The sequence below is a fragment of the Oreochromis aureus genome, linkage group 11 (assembly GCF_013358895.1).
Source record: "Oreochromis aureus strain Israel breed Guangdong linkage group 11, ZZ_aureus, whole genome shotgun sequence".
Taxonomy (NCBI): Eukaryota; Metazoa; Chordata; class Actinopteri; order Cichliformes; family Cichlidae; genus Oreochromis; species Oreochromis aureus.
Window position 1 is genome coordinate 21,289,329 of NC_052952.1, and position 22,130 is coordinate 21,311,458.

At 40.2% G+C, this 22,130-nt stretch overlaps 1 protein-coding gene across 1 annotated transcript in view; it reads left to right on the top strand.

Moving 5' to 3' along the window:
• Positions 1-21,139, top strand: part of LOC116321149 (CUGBP Elav-like family member 3) — a 33,231-nt gene extending 12,092 nt beyond the window's left edge. The window contains exons 5-15 of the mRNA XM_031740916.2: positions 11,897-11,945; positions 12,516-12,644; positions 12,732-12,811; positions 13,138-13,293; positions 13,735-13,879; positions 14,531-14,677; positions 14,960-15,025; positions 15,744-15,848; positions 16,012-16,155; positions 16,327-16,490; positions 19,892-21,139. Coding sequence (XP_031596776.1) covers positions 11,897-11,945; positions 12,516-12,644; positions 12,732-12,811; positions 13,138-13,293; positions 13,735-13,879; positions 14,531-14,677; positions 14,960-15,025; positions 15,744-15,848; positions 16,012-16,155; positions 16,327-16,454 — 1,149 coding nt within the window. The 3' untranslated portion in view covers positions 16,455-16,490; positions 19,892-21,139. The remainder of the gene's footprint in view (positions 1-11,896; positions 11,946-12,515; positions 12,645-12,731; positions 12,812-13,137; positions 13,294-13,734; positions 13,880-14,530; positions 14,678-14,959; positions 15,026-15,743; positions 15,849-16,011; positions 16,156-16,326; positions 16,491-19,891) is intronic.
• The last annotated feature ends 991 nt before the right edge of the window (positions 21,140-22,130 follow it).

Genomic DNA, 22,130 nt, shown 5'->3' on the forward strand with positions numbered 1-22,130 from the left:
AGAAAAAGTGCCTGCCTCATATTTCACCACAAAAATGAGGCAGAATCTAATCATAGCCTAATAAAAACCTGACCCTGGAGAGCGCCTGCCTCTTTAAGACCTAACACACATACACACACATGCACACATACTCTAACACACACTGTTGTTTATACAGGACTCCAGAGGACATTACAATGACTTACATTCATTTCCTAGAGACTTACCTTAACCTTAAGCTAGTGCTGGGTGGTATGAAATATGTATGGTCGTTTTTAAGATTCTGGTGGTTTCGTTTTATGTCACAGTATTGTTATTATTAGTATTATTTTTGCCTATGAGCTTACATACAGACTTTAATGTCATCATAAAAAAGAAATAAAACCTCAAATAAAACCACACAACCATAAGCAATAAATGTTCTAATCTTAGGCTCTGCTAATGAAAATCTTTGGCACATGGCTGTAGAGGCTGCTTTCTGTGATTTACCAGTATAAACAGATTTTAGTCCTCATAAGAGTACTACCTGAACAAAATAAACACAGAAGGACCTTCATGTGTTGGCCTGTTTGTAAAATTATGTTTGTGTGGATGGATGATTACCAGGCCGCGTGTCTCTCAGATGCTGAACTCTAAAGTAGCACTAAAGTTGAGTCCATATCACACACCATCTGCTTTGTAAAGCCAGACAGCTTTAGCACAGCCTCGTGTCCACATTCACTGAATGAACAGACCTGAGTTGTAATTTTGTAAAGTTTGCTTCAAAACTTGCACAAGCACCTCTTTTTTGTAGCTATTTAAATCTTGGGTTCACACATTGGCTTATTGTAAACTGCCCACTGACTCTAACATCCTCATATTTAAAATAGAGAACAGTTTTTTCCTGGCTGAAAGTGGCCCTTTAGGGCGGCTATGCACGATGTGTCAAGGCAATATATTAAAGGTGCATATAGAAAAATATATTTGTCCATCCATCCATCTGTTTTCTTCCACTCATCCAATTCAGGTTTGCAGGCATAATAAATTTATACTTGAGTAAATTACCTCCACTTAAAAAAAGACTTTGCTTGGGGGGAAGGCCAAAACCTCTTTAGTGAGCAGAAACCTTTACAAAATAAGATAGATGTTCCACATTAATGCAGATAGAAACTGGAAATACATTTGACTGATTATTGTAAGCTTACAAGAGGATTATCTTTCCCATTTGAATAAAAAAAAATGCATTTCAGAGAAGAAAACAATTGTCAGAAATCAGAGTATGCGAGGATCACTTAAATGCGGTGACCTTAGCAATTGTTCTTGGATAGGGCTTTCACCAGTGATGTCTAGTGCCAGATCACCACTTTTTTTTTTTTAACTTGAATTAATTTACTTTTCCTAACACTCCGTCTTGCATAGATTTTCATGGCATGGCATGCTTTGGCATAAGTTGGCATCTTTTATTTTGTCCATGTCCATGTGAGACTGTCTTTCTTAAACCTACAGCTTGCAATCCAGACATGGTGTCTCAGCATGTAATATTTATGTGTCTATACTGAGGCGGACGTATAGAACAGGACCATGCCGGGGGGGTGAATGAATGTGTGAATTTGTGTGAATGAAAGGGGAGGTTAAGCAGAGTGGAGGAGGGCCGTGAAGAGGTTTGGCATGAATAGGGGTGTATAGACAGGGAGGGGGGAAGGGTGAGACGGGGGAGGAGTAGAGGAGTTCGGTTTTGAGAGAAGGAGGAAACAAGACAAAAGTTTCCCATAATGAGCATGGAGGAAGGGGCAGGCGGGTGGTGTGCAGAAGAAAGGGCTTTTTCTGGGTGGTGGAGGAGTGGGAGGGAGTCAGGGCGCACTTCTGTCAATTTAAACAGAGACATCTGTCAGAGGGGGCCACTGGTGTGTGTCTGAATATGTGTGTATGTGATTAGGCGGGCAAGGGGATGACAGGACTTTGGTTGCACCTGGGGTATGACCTCCGCTCTGAGGTCCCCCCTCTAGCCACACTCCAACTTCGTATCTGAATAATGGCCGTTTTCCTCTGACCACAGGGCAATGCTGGAGCTTTATGTGACCACATTACACAGATGTAGATCACCACACTTAATAATGCTGCGTTCAACAACAGAAGACAATGAGAACAGGACAACAAGCCTCATACAGGAGACAGAGAAAACTGGGCTTCGGGTTTTGCTTTTAGTTCAGCGACCATGGTTGTGATTTAGTGCTATATAAATAAAAGTGAATTGAATTACTTAACTAATTTCCTATGACAGCCTGGTCTAAGGCAGTTAAAAATTGTTCATAAAGTATGAACAAATTCGGCAATGAGAATATTGATAAAACACTGATTTGTGTGTGATATGTTCATACACATGATTTACACACAGATTTTTGGATACGCGCTGTTAGTAAATGAGGTGTGAAAATGAGGCTGTTGTGCCTTATTTCACAGAAATCTATGCTTTTTTCTGGTGTTTCTGACAATTTGATGTCAGACAAAAATGTCTTTGTAGATTGAGTACATAAGTGGTTAACAAAAATTATTTTATTACCATGCTGGTGATTTCACTTTGGTTCTAGCTGAAATCTCTTTAGGGAATCCAAAAATGTATATATGCAAAAAACCCATTAAATACTAGTTGGTTGACTGACTTTTTAAAGTACTGCAGTAGTTACTTGTTGATTATAAGATATTTCTCAGTCACCTGCCTTAGCCAAGCCTGAGAGAGAGCTGTGCCTTCATATAAATATAAACAAGCCACATTTTAGTAAACTACTCATTTACATACTGGACCACGTCATATGAAGCTACACACTATTCAGATGCCATATAGACACAAAACAAAGAACACAAACAAAAGACAAATACAAAAAAATACAATCATACTAAATTAAATATGATCACAGTTCTGGTTTGCTATAAGCCTTTGTGGAACATGTAGAATGTTCCTTTGTTATAACTGGCAAGCTATTCCAATATTTACTTCTGTTCGCTGATAGCACAGTTTGTCCAAACGTGGTTTTGCCTAGAGGCACCTCGCAGTGAGTTCTTTGTATGATAAATTCATTTATACAAGGTGGGGAAGGCCATTTAAATCCTTATATATAAAACAAGTCCTGTTTTTTTTTATTCTCACAGCTGAAAACCTTTTGTTCTTTCAAAAATGTCCCAGAGATTAAATTCAAAATGACCTTTTATCAAGCATTTTTATGGCTTTAATGAAAAAGTGATCCCGTTGAGGGTCGTTCCACTGACTATTCAGCATGTAAAAAAATTCACTGTAGAATGAAGAATATAGAAGAAATTTATATAAAAAAAATTACATTAAAAAAATATTGGTTTGGATTAGCTTGAAGTGTAACCTTCAGGCTTATACACTGCTTATGTTAAATTCTCTCAACATCATTTAATCTAAATGACTAAAATCCTTTCTCTATTTGACCCTGAAGCAACCGAGCTATTTTAGCGACAACTATGACTGAGTGGAATTATTTATTATATAATTATATTTTATGGAGGAGTACATTTTAAATTTGTTTTTGTAATTTCACTAAAGTTTCCTGTACCAATAAAACAATATTTATTTAGTCAGTTATAGTTAGTTATCTCAGAAAAATATTTTTAAAACCTAAAGTACATTTGAATAAAATGTGCATTACACTATGCTAGTATCACTTTAACACAAAATATTAACAGTAATAGTGTGAGCAACAGCAAATTTTAGTTTTGTTTCAAGTTTTCGGGTCAGGATTGGATGTTTTTCCTTTATTACTACTTTATTACATGTTTCTATTACATCTTTCAAAAAGACTATTTCAAATATTTTGTGCAGAAACACTTAAAATACTGAAATAAATGAAAATTCTTAAAGTCATAAAAACTCAGTCTGTAATGTTTAAAAATGAGAAACTATTATGGGGTTATTAATGGCTGGTATACCTTTTAAAATTTAAAGTGTGAACTATGAATTGTTTTCCAAGAAATAGAAACAATTTCATGCATCTATTTTATTCCTGTGACATGCAAAAAAGCTAAATCATCACCAGTCAGTGTGGTGTTTTTAGTTCTGTTAGGCTGTTGTGAACACACAAGTCATTTGCATGTTTTTCTTGCTTTAATTTTCTGGGATCCTGCCTCATGCTGTAACTATCTGAGCATTCAAAAACGTGTCGCTGGCTCTGTGTTGAATGTAATCTCGGTGAATATGAGATTTTTGCAATCATGAATTTCTATGGCGCTGAGCAGCCTTTTTAATTCAGCCGTTCATTTCTCAAAAGACTTACACTCCCTAAAATAGAAAGAAGGTCCAAGTGCATAGGTCTAGCAGTTATCCGCTATAGTGCTGTTGGATTATGTTGGACTAAATCCAGAGGATCAAATTTCAGTGAGTGCTCCACTGCTGCATGCAGAATGTTCTCATTGGGGTTTGACAAAAACAGCATATAATATTATAGGGATCAACAGGGTAGTTAGTTCTGCTTTATGGATGGTTTGGTGCCATTACTATGGAGCCTGATAAAGAGAAAAAAGAGAAGGAGAAAGAATAGAGAATATGGTGCTAATCCGAGAGGCTGATGAAGGGTTAACTGCCACACAGAGTACTGAGTGGAGAAGGAGGGCGGACTTCTCAGGTGTGAAGAAGAGAATGAGGGAGAGACAGAGGGAGGAGGGATGAGAGCAGGGGGATGGGCCGCTCAGGAGCTTGTATTGTGGTTGCAGGCCCCCGTTACCAGGCAACGGAGCTGAGCTGAGATGCCAGGTTGCTAGGTAACCTGAGGGATGCAAAGCCTAACGTGGTGTGATAGAGAGACGAGGTGGGGTGGAGCTGTTCTGCCGGGCTGCTCCACCTCAGCGCTCACTGTCTCTGTTTCTCACGTTTCAGTGTCTTCATCCAGCTGTGAATGAGAGGTGTGAGCCAGGGTGTCGCATTTACAATATCCTAAATGTGACACTGGGGGGTGGCTATGCATGGAACCATAACTGGCCACAAACAACAAAGCTGACGTCTATGCGTTTTCCTTATATTTTGGACCATCTTTTACTGTTGAATAACAGTAAAATATTTTAAGACTATTACAGCGAGTAGAATTTTTATCACAGTCCTGATGATTTTCCTTTGTGGGAGAGGGAAAACTTGGTTAGCACGGAGTATCGTTTGGTCTTTTAATATCACTTAAAATTAGGGCTGCTTGATTATGACAAAAATTAGAATCACAATTCATTAGCAAGGACTGCAAAACTAAATGTAAATGAAAAAAAGGGGCCCACAAGTCAATCTATGCTTTGTGTCGGTCGCAAGCCTGGAAAAATGAGGAGGGATGTGTCAAGAAGGGCAAAGGGCATAAAATCTTTGCAAAATCAAATATGCAGATCACCATAATTCCACACTTGATTAGTTCAGACCTAGATGGAGACAGGTTATGAAGAAGAAAAAGAATAGCAAAGATGATAGATGAATTACACGCAACTGCGGTTTATGGGAGGCCTCAGTGAGGATCCGGAGCAGCTTGTGGGCCCGGCTAAGCCCTCTGATATCTGTGGAAAGAGGAGGGGTGGGGGCGTGGCATTTATAGATTTATGACAGCAAGGGAACTGTTCCGGGTGTCGTTCCGCTCCTGAATTTCAGATTAATTATCTCCAAGATTTTTTTGGTCACGATTTAGATCACCATGGCTTAATAAGTTAACTTCACTTTTGAAACATAAAGAAAAATAGCCTTTCGTATTTCAGACTCCTCGAAACCAAAGGGTTTCCAAACAGCTGAATTGGTTTCACTACTCTTGGTAATCAAAGTCGCTCTTCCTTTCATTGTGACTTTAGCTGAGCTAAACCTGCCGCAGCCTTTTCTGAGAGCAAGTTTGGTGTTTTAGAGAAATAAGTGCACCGCTGTGAGCAAAAGATGAAAGAAGAGCAAATAAGAAAAGAACAAAACAGTAATTGCTGGAATAGTTTTACTCAAATTATCCATTATCATTTAATTATTTCTAGCATATTTTTCCATAACTACACATCCTCTTTGTGTTTTTTTGTTAATAGATAGATTCAAGAGAGATCCACATTGTAGTTATTTGGTGCCTTTAACATTAGGCCACTAGATGTTGGAACCATGGATTTTTTTAAAAACATAATGAAGTAGTTAATCATTTGCCAAAATAACTGCACAATAATTTACGCTCACTGAATTATTGATGCGTCTCTCTTTGAAAGTGTTTAAAATTCAAAATTTGCATTCTAGCTTAAAATGCCTGCGTGATCACCATCAATTGTTTACCTCTCGCTCATTAATTTTACAATTAATTTGTTTAATCAAACTTACAATGTGTCCGCCCAAACTTTGTTGAGTCCAGAATAAAGGTAGAGTCGTATAAATCAGTCATGTGGTTTATTCTAAAATAATGTTTTCAGTATTCACAGTTATAAACAGTGCTGCCTAGCTTAGTTTTTTGCATGCTGATGATGAGGATGGATTTACTAAAATTCATGGAGAGAGTGAGAAAGTAAGAAGTAATGGTAAGAAAGAAAAAAAAGAAAGAGATAAAAAAAACGCGGCGATGGCCACGTCATCAGGCGGGGTATGGAGGGATTATGGAGCTGTGGGTCGGGGGGAATTGAGGATAGGCGAGAGAAAGAGGGAGAGAAATAATGCTAGATCGTGGAGAAGGGGTAAAAATAGTTTTCCTTTCTTGTGCACTCTGGAAAAGAGACATCTGAAACTGTGTGGATGGAGTGCTCCAGAGAGAGATTGAAAGGGGGGAAGGGTGGACAAACACACACACACGCGCTCGCACACGCTCACGATTGAATGTTGTGATGCTGTGCTCTGTAATCAGTTTTATATTACTGTTTGTGATAACATTTGTTTCTTCTTGCGATTTAATGACAAAAAAGGGTCAAAAGAACAAAATGATAACATTGATTCAGCGCCGTCGTTTAATCCATGTCCCAAATAGTGTTTGTGCGCTCACATTTACATGCACACACTACCCCTTTCCCTCATAACACGGTGCAATGGTTTATTCCACTGATTTTGCGTAGGTGGGGGAGGGGGGGAGAATACGATTTGATTGGATAATCCAAGGATTTAATATCCCCTAATCCTGGCACAATCCTCTCTGCATTACTGCAGGGAGTAAGATTAACAGTATGTGTGTAGTACGTGTTTGCTTCGGTGTGTGCCAAAGGGCGGATGCTCTGAGAAGGGGGAAAACTGTAGTGGATACTGTGTGTCAGTGTATGTGTGTGCGTCTGTGTGTGTTGTCACCTCAGCATGCAAATGGGCTGTGTTTGCATGCCGTACATGATCGTGCATGTGTGTGTTTGTGCGTGTGGATGTGCCTCACACGCACACCATCGTATATCACATATCTCGCCCTCATGCGTGGCCTCACATATGAATTCACTTTCCTCTGAGATATAGAAACTCTGCCTCTCAGGGAGGGCTTCTTAGTATGCAGCAGGACGGCTCAAACCACGCTCCAGTATGAAGCCAGCTCCTTGTACGTGTTTGCAGATGGTTACTGTTAATTAAGCCCTAATTGGAACGTGAGTAATTAGAGGATAATTCGACTCGAAAGGAGCGTGTGGCTGTTCATGAGTGCTGGAGTAAAGGAGAGACAGAAATACAGTGTGAATGACTAGCGGGGGCTATACTATGTTTGAATTTTTCACTGGGGCTCAAGGGAATTTTAATTACTACAATGTAGATTCAATCCCTCACCCTTACTTATTAAGACTGCCTATATCTCTCCATTATTCTCATCCTATTGCTCATATATATTTACACTTACTCAGGGCTCATTTTTCTCTCTATCATGTTACAATAAGAGGACATGTGTTAGAGGGACGTTGAACGGGAGAAAGAAGAATTTACATTAAAAAAATGTCTGGTATGAAAATGTAGGTAAAAGGCAGACTTTTTACATGTGATAACTTTGCATACGAAAGCCAAAATCTAATTTTAGCGGCATTTTTATTTTAACTAGGCTTAACCATCAAAGCGGTTTGGAGCACATGATAGCCATGATTTCTTCTGTGTCAGAAGAAATCACAGTTAGAAAATGAGCCTTGTATTTAAATGTAGGTAAACAGGAAACCTTTTAGATGGTATTTTTTTGACAAGCCACCTATCGCACGTGGAGATGTGGCCCACGGAAGATTTTCTGTGAAAACAGATTAAACATCTAGGGTACCAGTTTTGGAGTTTTTTTGCTACTCACTGTCAGCGAGATTAAAGTGCACTTTCGCTTTCGTTATATATCCTATACCGATGGCGCAAACGTGGATTGAGCTTAAATCTGTATTTCAGCCCTGAAAAATTCACGTGGCTACCTCCTTTTTACTTATTGGTGAAAATGGTAAAAATGAGGTGACAAAAAAAAAACCACCAAATTTTGACCCACCCCTTTGTACATCTACATGAAAATTTTGAAGCGTTTTCATGTAGGGCTTCATTAAATATACTGAAGTTATTTTACAAATCAGCTGATTCTGAGGGTTTCATGATATTCTATGTGTTATGCCCTTATGATAGATGGTCATCTTTCTCTTATTATTTTAAAGGCAGGAAAAATGTGTGATGTTAAAGCCAGCAAACGCTCCTCCAGCACAAATTCTTTGTTTACTCAAAGAGCACAGGAGTCGCCCTTGGCAACCAGCGTTCTTGTTTACCTACCCAGTGTGCCGTCATACGATTGCCATGACAACGATCTCGTTGCTATGCCAATTTTCCAATGCTATTGTGTCTTTGTGCCGGCCGAGTGCACCTTTCACCTGCTGCTTTTCCTCATCTCTTCTGATTCTTCCTCTCATCCTTCTCAGTACATCATGTGGGATTCATATTATATGGTTCTATTAAAGTTCACACACACACACACACACACACACACCTACACACACACTCGCACAGATGCTTTGATAAGCTTTGATTCAAAGGCCTTAGTTTGAAATCAGGAGGTGTTTCTGTTCAGTCTGTTTCAAGGATGAGCTTGAATAGGCCTAATGAAAGAACAAATGGAAGAAGTGATGGATGGCTAGAGGGATAGGGAAAGGGTCAGTGGATGCAGATCCTGCTACAATCAGCCTGCTCTACAACACAATCCGAAATCAATGGACAAGACGGAGCTGATCAATGAGTTTGTATCACAAGATGGATGGCAGCTTAGATGGACAGCAAAAGCACCCTGAGCAGGGCTAGGATTATGATGGATGGATGGATGGATGGATGGATGGATGGATGGATGGATGGATGGATGGATGGATGGATGGATGGATGGATGGATGGATGGATGGATGGATGGATGGATGGATGGATTCAAGGTTAGGGAAAACGGTCAGGGTGAAGTGTGTGTGTATTTTCCATAAGTTTATGTTGATGCTGACAGCTCGAGTCGATAAAGGTGTGGGGTTAAAAGTATATATCATTCCTTCCTTTGCAGACCCCTTGTGTGCCCATATGTGTGTGTGTGTGTGTGTGTGTGTGTGTGTGTGTGTGTGTGTGTGTGTGTGTGTGTGTGTGTGTGTGTGTGTGTGTGATGGCCTTGCCTTAGATCAATAGCTTTGTGGTGACAGCTAAGAGCTGATTAATCAAATGTATGGATCAGTCTCTCGCTGCTCTGCCCTCTCTTCAATTACCAGCTTCATTACATTGCCTTAACACCCCACTGGGACCTCTCTCCATTCTTTCTCTCCCCTTCCTCGCTTTCTTCCACCGTACTTCTCCTCCTCCTCTCTGTCTCTTCCCATCTTTTTTTCTTCCTCTGTTTTTATCACCGTCTTTCAATAACTCTATAGCTGTAAACAACATATTATTGAGCTAAAAATGATATTTTGACTGGCAGTGAGGTATTAATTTATACATGGATTCTTTCTGAGACCTATATATAATATTATAATACTATTATTATAATATCCTCATTACTATTATTTTTATTAATGTGTTAAAGAACAAACATAGCAAATCTTATGTTTTTTGCTCTGTGTTCTTTATTTGTTCTATTTTGATTTATTTTTTGCTTAAAATCAAAAAAGTATATAATTAATAATATATAATTTTAGAATTCATTTTGATTTTATTTTGCAAACTGTGAAACTGTACTTCCTGAGCGTGTTTTCTTGCTGTATATTTTGATGTCACTTCAATGGCTCGTATCTCCTTTAGCCTCGTCTCCTCCCTCCATCCCTCCTCTTGATCCATCCTTCTTTTTTCTCTTCTTGTTTCCCTCTTTTCATCACCTTCATTCTGCAGCTCTGATCCTCCTTCTCTCTGCCCTCCTTTTCTCTTCCTGTGTTTTTATTCCCATCTTTCAGTAACTCCTCATAGACATAAAGTATTTTAAAGGAAATATCACATTTTGACTGGCAGTGAGACATTTCAAACTTTTAGAAGTTATTTTGAAACTAGAATAATCTTCTACGTCTTTGCTGCGTTGCCCTCCTCCCTTCCTTCCACCCCCCTGCTTCTCTTCTTGCTTTCCTCTTTTCACCGCCATCATTCTGCAGCCCTCCTCCTCCTCCTCTTCCTCCTCCCCCAGCCCATTCCCCTGGCATTAACACTGTGCCTCATTGCCTCAGTGCTATGACTAAGCACTGTGTGTGTTTAGTATGTTTTTGTGCCTATGCGTGCTTCTACGTGTGTGTGTGTCAGACCTGTGTTTCTTTCTCCAAATAGCGAACGAATAGGGGGAGACATGGAGAACGTGTGTTTGCACGCGTGCATTAGCATTCATGGCAGTGGATCGGTGTAGTCGTGACATTTTTTAAAGATAGAGCAAGTCACGACTGAATCACGCCCGGCTCCTCCCTCCCGCCCTCCCTCTATCCCCTATTTCTCTTTCTATTCTTTTTGAATCATCCTCTCAGGGGCAGCTCTGCTTTCATCCTCCCACACTCGGTCTCTCTGTCTCGCTCTTCATGTACTACTTCTTTTTCCAGCCTTTCCATTCATTCCCCAGGTTCCTCTTGGCCTTCCACCTGCCCTTTCAGTCGGTCGAAGTCAGGCAGGGTCCCCCAGGCCTCTCTCTTTCTGTCTCTCGTTCAACATCCTTTTATTTTTAGCTGACTGCGCCTGGTCCCGTTACACACTTGTCATTTCACCCCACTACAAAATCTCTCTCTCTCTCTCCCTTGCCTCCCCCGCCTCGTCGCCGTATCTCAACCTCCTCTTGTCCCTCATCTAATCCGTAGTTCTTCAGTAATCCTGATCAGCTGGCCTGCATTCTTAATCTCGTCACTTCTCAATCCTCCTCAGTACTCCTGCATGTGTGTGTGAGACAGAGAGAGAGAGAGTGAGAAATCATAGGTAGTAAGACTGTGTGTGTTTGACAGGGATCAGCCAACCTCGGACAGAGTTCAGACACACCTGTTACCTGCTAACATTCATTTATCTGCTGCTAAACTACACAGGAGCCACATAAAATATCAGCTACAGTCTATTCATCTTTACTTTTACAACAATATTAGTATTTGTGTCTGATTTGTCATTACACTTGATGCTTGTCTGGATTTCAAAACATGCCACAAAAACTGATGTTTTTCCTGACTCAATATCAGACCTTGGTTATGTACACAGGTGTGAATATTCACCATATAGTTACAGTAATGAGTCTGGGTTATGTTGTTTAAGAGATTCCTGTACATTTTCCTGGTATTGCTGATTAATTGGTGAACAAAAATGCTTTTTTTTGCTCAAGTAAATTAAACCCGCCTTTTTAAAAAAAGGTTCAAAATATTGATTTTTCTCTGGTGGAAAGCCAAAATTTCTTTGATGGATACCTGCTCATTTACAAAATATCAATTAATGTTTGAGTAAAATAAGTTACCTAAAATGTAATGAGAATATTTACTGAAAGTGAATTCAGTCGTAGAAAACAAATATGTCCAGGAGAGGCTTGTTTATGTTGACCATCTGTATTCCGGCTTGTTTGTCCCTCAGATGAATCGGCCAATCCAGGTGAAACCAGCTGACAGCGAGGGCAGAGGCGGTGAGAAACACACTTAAGCATCCAAACACGTACTCGCGCATACACACACTTGTGTCTTTCTGTCTATGTGAGGGCTCTTGTTGACATAATGCATTCCCCTTACTGTAAACTTAACCATCAAAGATTTAGAGAAAAATTAATCCAAATATAAATCACTCTAACCAGAACTGTAAAATCAAGCCTGTAATAAACCTTTGAAGTTGTGAAGACTGGCCAAAAGGTCCTCACAGTGTACAGATGTCCTTGCTTACCAGATAGAAGGGTAGGTGTCAAGTTGGATCAGATAGAGATGGAAAGTAGTCAGCGGGGTGCCTGGCACGTTGCTTTTTATAAACACGCACACATACATACACATTCAGATCGCACTCTTTTCACACCACGTTCCTAGTTTCTGGTCTCTGTGGTCAATACTGCAACCTGGTGGACATAAGTGGAAGCTAAAAAGATTGTTTTTTTTCTTTTACTGAAGACAGCCTTTAGTCTATACCAGCCATGTCTTCAGCATTGGGAATATAACATTGAATTCATATCCTTTTCTTCCCTTTCCTCCACACATCCTTGGCCTCTCAGAGGACAGGAAGTTATTTGTGGGCATGCTGGGAAAGCAGCAAAGCGATGAGGACGTCAGAAGGCTGTTTGAGCCCTTTGGCAGCATAGATGAGTGTACTGTCTTGAGAGGGCCTGATGGCACCAGCAAAGGTAAAATGCACTCAAATATAATACCACAAAGTGCTTCATTTCATGCAGTGCCATTTTTATTTTTAATTCAATGACTGTTTGTTACAGGGTGCGCTTTCGTGAAATTCCAAGGACATGCCGAAGCCCAAGCTGCCATCAACAGCTTGCACGGGAGCCGCACAATGCCTGTAAGCAGCATGCACATGATCGCAAATGATAAAATCCATACGCGTAAGACAAACACACGCAACCAAATGTGTGTAGGTACTTCTAAAGGCTTATACAGTGAACCGCAGGGGAGAGTTTGCATTTTTTGTAGGTAATAATATAATGTAAATGTATTTGCTTTGGCCCTGCACTTCTCATTGTGCCGGGATGAGCGTGAGTCCCACGAGACTCATAAAGGATTAACTGGATAGAGGAAATGAATGAATCAACACGAAGCCTGGGCCCATTAACACCGAAAATTACTTGCAATTGAAACTTAATTCTGTCTTCACCTCTGTCCTCGCAGGGGGCGTCGTCCAGTCTGGTGGTGAAGTTTGCGGACACAGAGAAGGAGCGGGGGCTGAGGAGGATGCAGCAGGTGGCCTCCCAACTCGGCATCTTCAGCCCCATGACCCTCAATTTCCCCGCCTACAATGCCTACACACAGGCGGTCAATGCACAGGCAAGCACGGACACACACAAACATTCGCTGTGCTGCACACGCACGCACCAAGTTTGTAAGGGGAGTGCTGTGCTTATGAAAGGATGTAATAAGTTTGAAGAGGCTATCAGTGGTCTAATTCAGGCTAATGTTATTACCCAGACAACAGAACATACGTCATCTGGCATTAGCTTTCCCGCAACACACAACCATTAACCCACTGACTCGGGACATAATGGCCTTGTAATTAGATCTCTATTCATCTGTTCCTCCATCACTCCCTCTCCCTGCCCCTTCCTCTCATTTTTCTTTCCCCTTTTTCTCCCTCTCTCTCTCTTTTTCCCATACCCATTTAACTGTGTCTTTGTCCTCTCTCACCCTCACTTTTTCTCCCCTCTTTTTCCCTCCTCCTCTTCTACCTCTCCATCTCCTTCCTGTCTCTGCTTCCTTCCTTGTCCACAGCTTGTCCAACAGCAGGCCCTGGTTGCCCAGTCAGCGTACTTGTCTCCTGTGGCAACAGTTGCCGCCGTACAGATGCAGCAGATGGCAGCACTCAATGCCAATGGAATCATTGCCACACCCATTACACCCATCACACCATCCTCGGGTAGGCTCGCATGCCATGCGTACTTAAATATATTCTTAGATTATTGGTTGTATCTTCTAGCTGTACTTGTCAGTTTATTATAACATCAAACATGATGTATTAGAATAATAGTCTTGACCCTTTTCCTTTTAATGTTTCATGTTATCAAAAGAAAAGTCAATATTGCTGCTTCTAGGAGTTTAAAGCATTCGCTTTAAATTTTTACAGTGTAAGTATAGCAAGATGAATGTCTGAATGAAGGTTTGGTTATAGAAGGTGTATTCACATAGGAAATATAGTTAATGTCCTTCTAGATGCAAGACAGGCCTCTTGGTAGCTATCTTAAAAGGCCTCAAGGCACTTCTTTTAAAGTATTATTTTTAATTCATTTTAATTTCGCTGGTCACTGGGACATAAAAACTGCATGTATAGTGTTGCCAGGGAAGTTTCATTTTTTTTTAAGAACAAAGACTTGTTCTAGTTCCCTCACTTTGCCCCCAAATGGGGTTTTAAAATCCTGAAAGTTCTACTTCTACTACCATCTTTCTACCACCAGATTTCTCCCATAAATCTAAATGTTTTATTCTTTAAGAGCCATGTCTCTCATCTCTCTGATATAGTGAAATAGTTGCAATGACAGGGACTCTGTTTTGCTGTGATATCTCTCTGTAGGTACAAACACCCCCCCAACTATTGCAGCAACACCTGTGCCAGCGCTTCCTCCACCGATAGGAGTGAACGGTTACAGCAGCGTGCCAGCTCCCTCCAATGGGCAACAAACAGAAACACTATACACCAATGGTGTTCACCCATATCAAGGTATTTTGATAAAATCAAAGTATGGAGTGTAGAGACATGTTTACTACTGTGCTGTTGTGATGAGGACAGGACCCAAATTGGAGGGCACGAAGCAGACAAAGTGAATAAGATTAAACACAATAACAGAGGCAGAGAAAATAAAAATACAAACAGAAACCAAGAACTCAATATACACTACATAAACCCCAGGTCCATTACAGATATAGAAATAAAATAAATCACGAGAAATTATTAATATATTGCCTTTTTTTAATTCTCCTTTTTTAAATTTCATATCCCCAGCTCAGAGTCCAGCAGCAGCCTTGGACCCACTACAGCAGGCCTACGCAGGCATGCAGCACTACACAGGTTGGTGTATGAACAGATCACAGAACCGATCACTTATAATCATCTGAATTCTTCATAGATATTAATTTCTGGGTGCTTTGCTTACATTAAGATATACGAGGCATGCAAACAAAATCAGTAGTAAATCTGCTCAAAAACCACGGAAGATGATATGACAGATGTTCACCATATGCATGTCCTAGTAAATCAAAGTTGCACATATGGATCAACTACACGTGGCTCTAAAAATCACGTTAGCTTCAGTGAAGTCATACACATATCTAATCCATATTCAGCCGTATTATTATTAATGCATATGTGTGTATCCCAGCCGACGTCTCAGGGAGGAGGTTAAATCAAGATGAGCAGACTTGTGACTGTGTTATGAATGTGTCTGCTCTCAGATTGTCAAGGATAAAAGGACAGTTTGATTGATTGAATTCATTTTGTTTTGATTTATCCAATTTAATTAAGACACAAAAGGCTGGCGATAATGTAACACAGGACCTATCATGTGTACATGATTCAATATCAAGGGGAGATGTAATGCGTGTACCAGGCTCAGATCAACAGTGTCATTGTCTGGTGAACTTATTCCACTCGTATGTTACAGTTAATAGTTTTCACCTTCAGCAGAAGACGTTTCAGCTCGAACAGAGTGACTCTATTGGACGCTTCTATGTTGCCACTCGTTGTTGTGGTCCAATCATATTTTGTTGCTCCCTGTCTCTCCCAATAGCGGCGTACCCTGCTGCGTACGGATTGGTCGGGCAGCCGTTCCCCCAGCAGCCAACACTTGTTGCCCAGCAACACCAGCAGCCCCAGCAACAGCAGCAGAGAGAAGGTGATGTGGTTTCCTTTCTGGCCGGGGCCACGCCCCTCTCTCCAGTGATCTTATTTAAAGTTTTTTTTATTGCAAAGTTTTTACAGCCTGAGATCATTTATCAAACTCTGTCTACTGTGTGGGTGCGTGCGTGTGTGTGTGGGTGTGTGTGTGTGTGTGTTAGGTCCAGAGGGGTGTAACATCTTCATCTACCACCTGCCTCAGGAGTTCAGTGACTCTGAGATGCTGCAGATGTTCCTGCCTTTTGGCAATGTCATCTCAGCCAAGGTGTTTGTGGACCGTGCCACCAACCAGAGCAAATGCTTCGGTGAGACGCGCAGACAGGGGAGAAAGGGGGAGGGAATGGGGGAGGACCGGTTTATCAGAGCGAAGAAAGGACAAGTGGAAAAAGTCATTGGCTGATGAAATACTGTGTTAATTAATGCGCGTAAACCCACCTGACAAAATGACTAAAGTTAGCATTTTGCCTCTCTTTCAGGATTTGTGAGTTTTGACAACCCAGCCAGCGCTCAGGCCGCCATCCAGGCCATGAATGGCTTCCAGATTGGCATGAAGAGACTGAAAGTGCAGCTCAAAAGGCCGAAAGATGCCAACCGCCCATACTAAGTGATTACTGAGAGGATGAAGAACAAGTGAAGAGAGGTGAGGAGGTGGAGAGCAGGTGAAGAGTGGCACAATACGAGACAAGTGAGCCTTAGTATAGAGACAGAGTGCAATCAAGTCCCGCCCAAAGCAAACTAAGGCTAAAACAGTGAAACTCGTTAGTGTGGCGCAGGCATATTGTTACTGATATCCAGTGTCAGTTTTATTGGATGCTCCTTGGATGTTTACAAGACTGTGAATCATATTCAGAAAATGCTGCATTTGTATATACAATTACTTTTACACATTAATAATGCTTAAAAAACTAAAATTAATACTAAAATTTTTTTTTAAATACTAAAACTAAGTATTTTTAACTGAAAAAAATAAACCCAGTTTTACAGCTAAATTAAACTAAATTAAAAAGAAAATTAAAATTAAAAGAAACATTTAATATTTAAAACTAAAGATAATATTAAAAAAATAAAACTATAATAAATATGAGGAGTTTTTTCTCCCTAAGGTGGGCGTGGTTTTCAGAGTAAGACGCATTGCGCTCTGTCTCTGTGTTGGGGGAGCAAGAGGATAAATTTGGGTTACTGAGGAAAAAAAAGTGGACAAGGTAACTTAGACTTGACAGTGCACAGCTAACTGATGGGGAAAGCTTTAACCTGACATTTCAGTGAAATATGCTTTGGGTAACTTATAGAAAAACAGCTTAAACAACTCAAGAAGAGTAAATATACTAAAATATTGTTTCCCTTTTTTATTTTCTTTGACAATCTTATTTATTTTCTTTCCTGCTGTTTTGATCTTTTCCTGAAACACCCAAGATCCTTCCGTCCAATCATAATTCACGAGGACCCCATCGCTATGGCAATGGTTGCCTAGTGACCGATAAAGCCCCGACCCCCCCTTCCTCTCACATTGTTGTAAGTTGATTGGTTGGCCTGTGTTTGGGTTGCTGTGGCGATTGATTGCCTGTGTTGGTTGCCCTTGGCAATTTTTGTTCTGTCACCTCGAGCAACCAGCCATGCATTGACCTGCATGTCCTGTTGCTGTAGTGACCACAGACTGTGTTTGGTGCATTGTGACTTTATTTTGTATTGACCTGTGCACATACTGATCAATAACTATCAATAGCCCGGACTGTACTCAGAATCAACTGATTCGATTGGATACTTGATACTTTGAATCATTTTATAGTAATTTGATCAATTCTGTAGCAACGCTCGTTACTCTTTTCAGCCTCGTTTTTGATCAGTTTCTGTAGTGTTCTGTTTGGTGTGTTTATTATTTGAACAAATGGTTTGGGTAAAGTAGTGAGCGTGGGCATCTGTTTGTACGTATGTGTCTGTGTTACACTGTTAGCGTGTAATACAGGAGAGCATAATCCTCGTTGTATTGGTGTCTGTACAGAAAGGTGTGCAGAGGCTTCCACGGTGGACTGCTGGAGAAAGCTAGAGCAGCAATACAGTTTACTGCAAATTACATTTACTTGTTTTATTATATTATGCAACATACAGTGGCAGTACATGTTGGAACAGAGGCCATGATGTGGTTGAACAGAACTCTAAATATGGCCACAGACTGGTCCAAAGTATGGGCTACACAGGCCAGAAGAGAGACAGACAAGGTTACTTTCATTTTACTGACAAAGGCACACTGTACTTTGGAGCGAGCATGCATTTTGTTGAGCTGTGCTCTGATAGGCTGAGTTTTTAATCCTGGATTGTGATTTATTACAGCGTTCGATGTGCCACTTTAGTTTTTTGCTCCTTCGTTTTTCTCTCCTGAGCCATTTTCACACATGAACTCCAGACAGAGTCGGGAGAAACAGGTCACCCCATTGTCCGAACATGCCCTTCATCACATAGGCTGCTTAGGACTCGCTGGAACTAGTAGTAGTGATGGTGAATTCACAGGACAATTACCTTCTCTAGTTATACCTTCTGGATATGTTTATTTTATATAATTAAGATGAGCACTTAGGTGCATTATGGAAGTCTTCCAAATTTTGCGATACAGGCTAACTTTCATCTGGAGCCCCTGGCAGGTTGAGGGCATTCATAGGCAGGAAAAAAAAGCAAAGATTCAAGGGAACCTAAGCACAGGTAAGAGTCAGAATCATATGAATGATAAAACAAAGACATAAAGAAAGAAAGACAAGATATTAAACACTTATAAAAACTCTCATGCAGACACAAAGCGCATTAACACAATTACAAAAGCAGCGACCTGCAGCAGCACTAAATCCGCTTACATCATGTTTGATTGACATGGACTTTGTACCGGAGAGCAGGCAATTTAAATACTGTTTCAATTTTTCACATTGCACCTATTCCGCGTCATTTCTAGAAAAGTTCAGCGCTGTGGTGCATGTGTGAAAACAGCTTTTTATATATATCCCTATCACTTCTTTTGTGCTCTTTTCTCCCTCTTTCCCTCACCACCTCCTTCTTGCTCCTCATCTTCTTCTTTTTCCCTCCTCTCTCTATCAGGTTTTTTCTCTCTGCTTCTCCCCCCTCCAGTCTCCTCTTTCTATCCCTCTAGCTCGTGTTTTGAGGTAAAGGGTATGTGGTTACCATGGTGGTATATAAAAAAAAACTGTGAAAAAAAGTGCCTCTTGCTTATTGGAGAACAGCCTTCAACTATAGGAATTCTGGGAGAAAAATAACAAGAGAGACTGTGACGTAAATGTAATCCTCCACAAACCCGTAACCTTTACCAGAGAGCAGAAAATGTGTAGCTGCTGTCAGGTCGGTGTGTGGAGGCACTTTCAAATGGCAGCACACATTATAAATAAAGGATTCAGCTTCTATTTCTAGACAAGCTTTTACATAACAAATCCTTGTGGGTAATAAGAAGGCCATGTAATACCTCGGTATAATACAAAAAGTTGTGGCCACTTCTTTATCCTGATTAAAATGATCACCCAGAATTTCTATACTGCAAATGCCAGAGAGTGATGCATGTTGGTAGTAGTGTTTGCTTGCTATGAATCGAGGCACATGTTCGTAAGGACACAGAGACATAAGTGCATACCTCTAGATTCTGTAGACTTACTAACACACACACATTTACATCCAAACACACACCGACAGTCCCACAGTAACACATTTGAGTGATTTTCACTGTATTGAGTTGCATGATCCAGGCACTGTGTGTGTATGTGTTTAAAGCACCATGACTTACCGCTGCTGAAAGACAGAATGATGCTTTCTTGTTTGACGCACTCACCTGAGACTGAAGCTAAGCGAAGCTAGGAGCATCCTGAGGTGCAGTTTGCTGCAGGAAGTGTGGCAGTCAGGCCTACAGAGGAGTCTTGTTTGACAAGCTGTGAAGATCAGAGAGAAACGCAGAGCCTCAGAGTATTTATAACTCTAACAGATCCTCCCTCCTTCTCTGTCCCTCTCTCCTCGTATCACTCCCTCTACCCTCCAACTCTCCTGCCTTCACAGGTGACCTTTCAGAGTCCAGCCGAGGAGGAATCCCAGGGTTCATTGTGCTTTCAGACTGTCTGCTGCCTGTGAGCGTACGCGGACTGCAGCCACACTCACGCAAACACACAAACATACATCGACACCGAACCTCAAAGGGTTCGCGGCTGATATGTACATAAAATGCACAAACACACACACAGACACACTTGCTGACACTTACACAAATACACACACGAGTCAGTAATCTCACCCATACGGCCGAGACCTTGGTTTGACCGTAGTCTGTGTGGAACAGGGTGTTTAGTACAGCTAAGACAACTCAGACCAAGTGAGAAGGGTGAAATCAACCTGCTGATATATCACTCCAATAGACTTTAACTTGTCTATACCATGTCTAATACATGACAAATATAGAGGGACCGATGTTTCATAATAAAAACCCAAGAAAATACAAAAAAAACGACTAAATGAGTAGGTTAGAGAGACTTTGGAGAAGATCCTAATGACCTGTAAATAGTTTAGTTTACAAAGAGCAGCATTTAAAAAACAAGAAAAAATGCAAAAAGAATACTACTTTAGATAAACACTGAGCAGGACACAGCAACATTATTATTATTATTATTATTATTATTATTATTATTATTATTATTATCATTATTATTATTATTACCACTAGTAACATCATCATCTTCATGAAAGGATAATACATTCCAAATTGTAAAATGGGAAATCACTAACCTATTTTAAATTTCTACTTAGACTTTAGGTGAAACACGGGGGAGGGAGGGATTGCACTTTTATTCGGGAGGTTTTAATATTTGAGCTATTTTTTATTTATTTACTAATTTATCAATTATTTTGTTTATTGGGAGAAAAGGGGGTTTGAGTGGGTTGCAATATTTTGATTTAGGATTTTCTAGAGAAAAAAAAACAACTTTTGAGGGTCTGTTTCTCTCACTTCTTGCAATCGAGTAATTATAATGTATGTATTAATTATTACAGCAATTATATTTATTTCTAATTTATTGAATCCTGTTTTTGATCCACTCTCTTTTTAAGTTTAAATAAAAAGTATCATACTAAAATGCCTGATGTGTAATCCATGTGAGAGTGTTTGCATGCATGTGGGAGGGGAAGAAAAGGAGCAGGACTGGTCCAATGAAAATCTGCATTTGGAAGGTTCAGCAGGGAAGAGAGCGCACATCCAACTTGTCACCAGGAGGGGGCATCACTACGGAGCAGTAATCAGAGAAGAAGGAGAGAATTGTAATACCAGTTAAGCTACACAGCTTGTGATCTCATTTCATTTTTTATGGGAGCGGGCTACTTTTTTATTAGTAGATGCATTTGTCTTTCTCAGGAATAAGTATACAAGACTATTATTTTAATTGCTTTAATAATAATGTGATGTGTGCAGATCACATTTATAAGAAAAAATGACTAAGCTGATTAAATATGAGTCCACAGGTGTGGGATTTGTTAGACCACTGAGAGGATGCATTAAGTAGAGGAAATTTTGAGCATCAGACTTTTAATTTCCTGTGCTTGGATTTTAACTCCTTCTATCCTTCAGTCTATGGTGGACATATCTGGATTTAGAAGAGGGGATATACACACACAACACACACAGCTTTCTACATAATCCCTCTGCTTCTCTGGTGTTTTCCACTGAGATCTACAGCTACAAAAGTGTTTCTCTGGCCAACACAAGTAAATAATTTAATAGGAAGAGATCAATCTGACATTTATTACAATATTGATTGAGGTTAGCAGCCAAAAAAGACCTCATCAATTTTTTATTGTTTATGGTGCATGAGGCCATTCAAACATAAGACGTAAAATGGAGAATATTCCAGGATGTGATATATTCATTACCACATGGGCTTTCTTAATATTGTATGTTATTCATGTATAAAATATTCTACTTATTGAAGGTCTTTTGTCATAGATTGTGTTTGATTAAACTTTTAGCTGTTGCAAAAGATAGGTAAATAAAGTGCATCTCATGTTATTTAACCTTATCTTTGTGACCTATTCAAATACTTGTATGATCCACTGTTAAGTTAGGACCAACACATACCCCCACCCCCCGCCCTCACTTTGTGGGCCAAATATAGTATTTAATATAATTAAACTTAAGTAAACAGCCTTATTGATCTGATCTGAACTGTGACTGTCTGGGACAAACTTTTTGACAGGCTGGCTGTGAGTCAAATATGAAGATACAGCCTTTGACCCCTCACCTGCTTCTCTTATA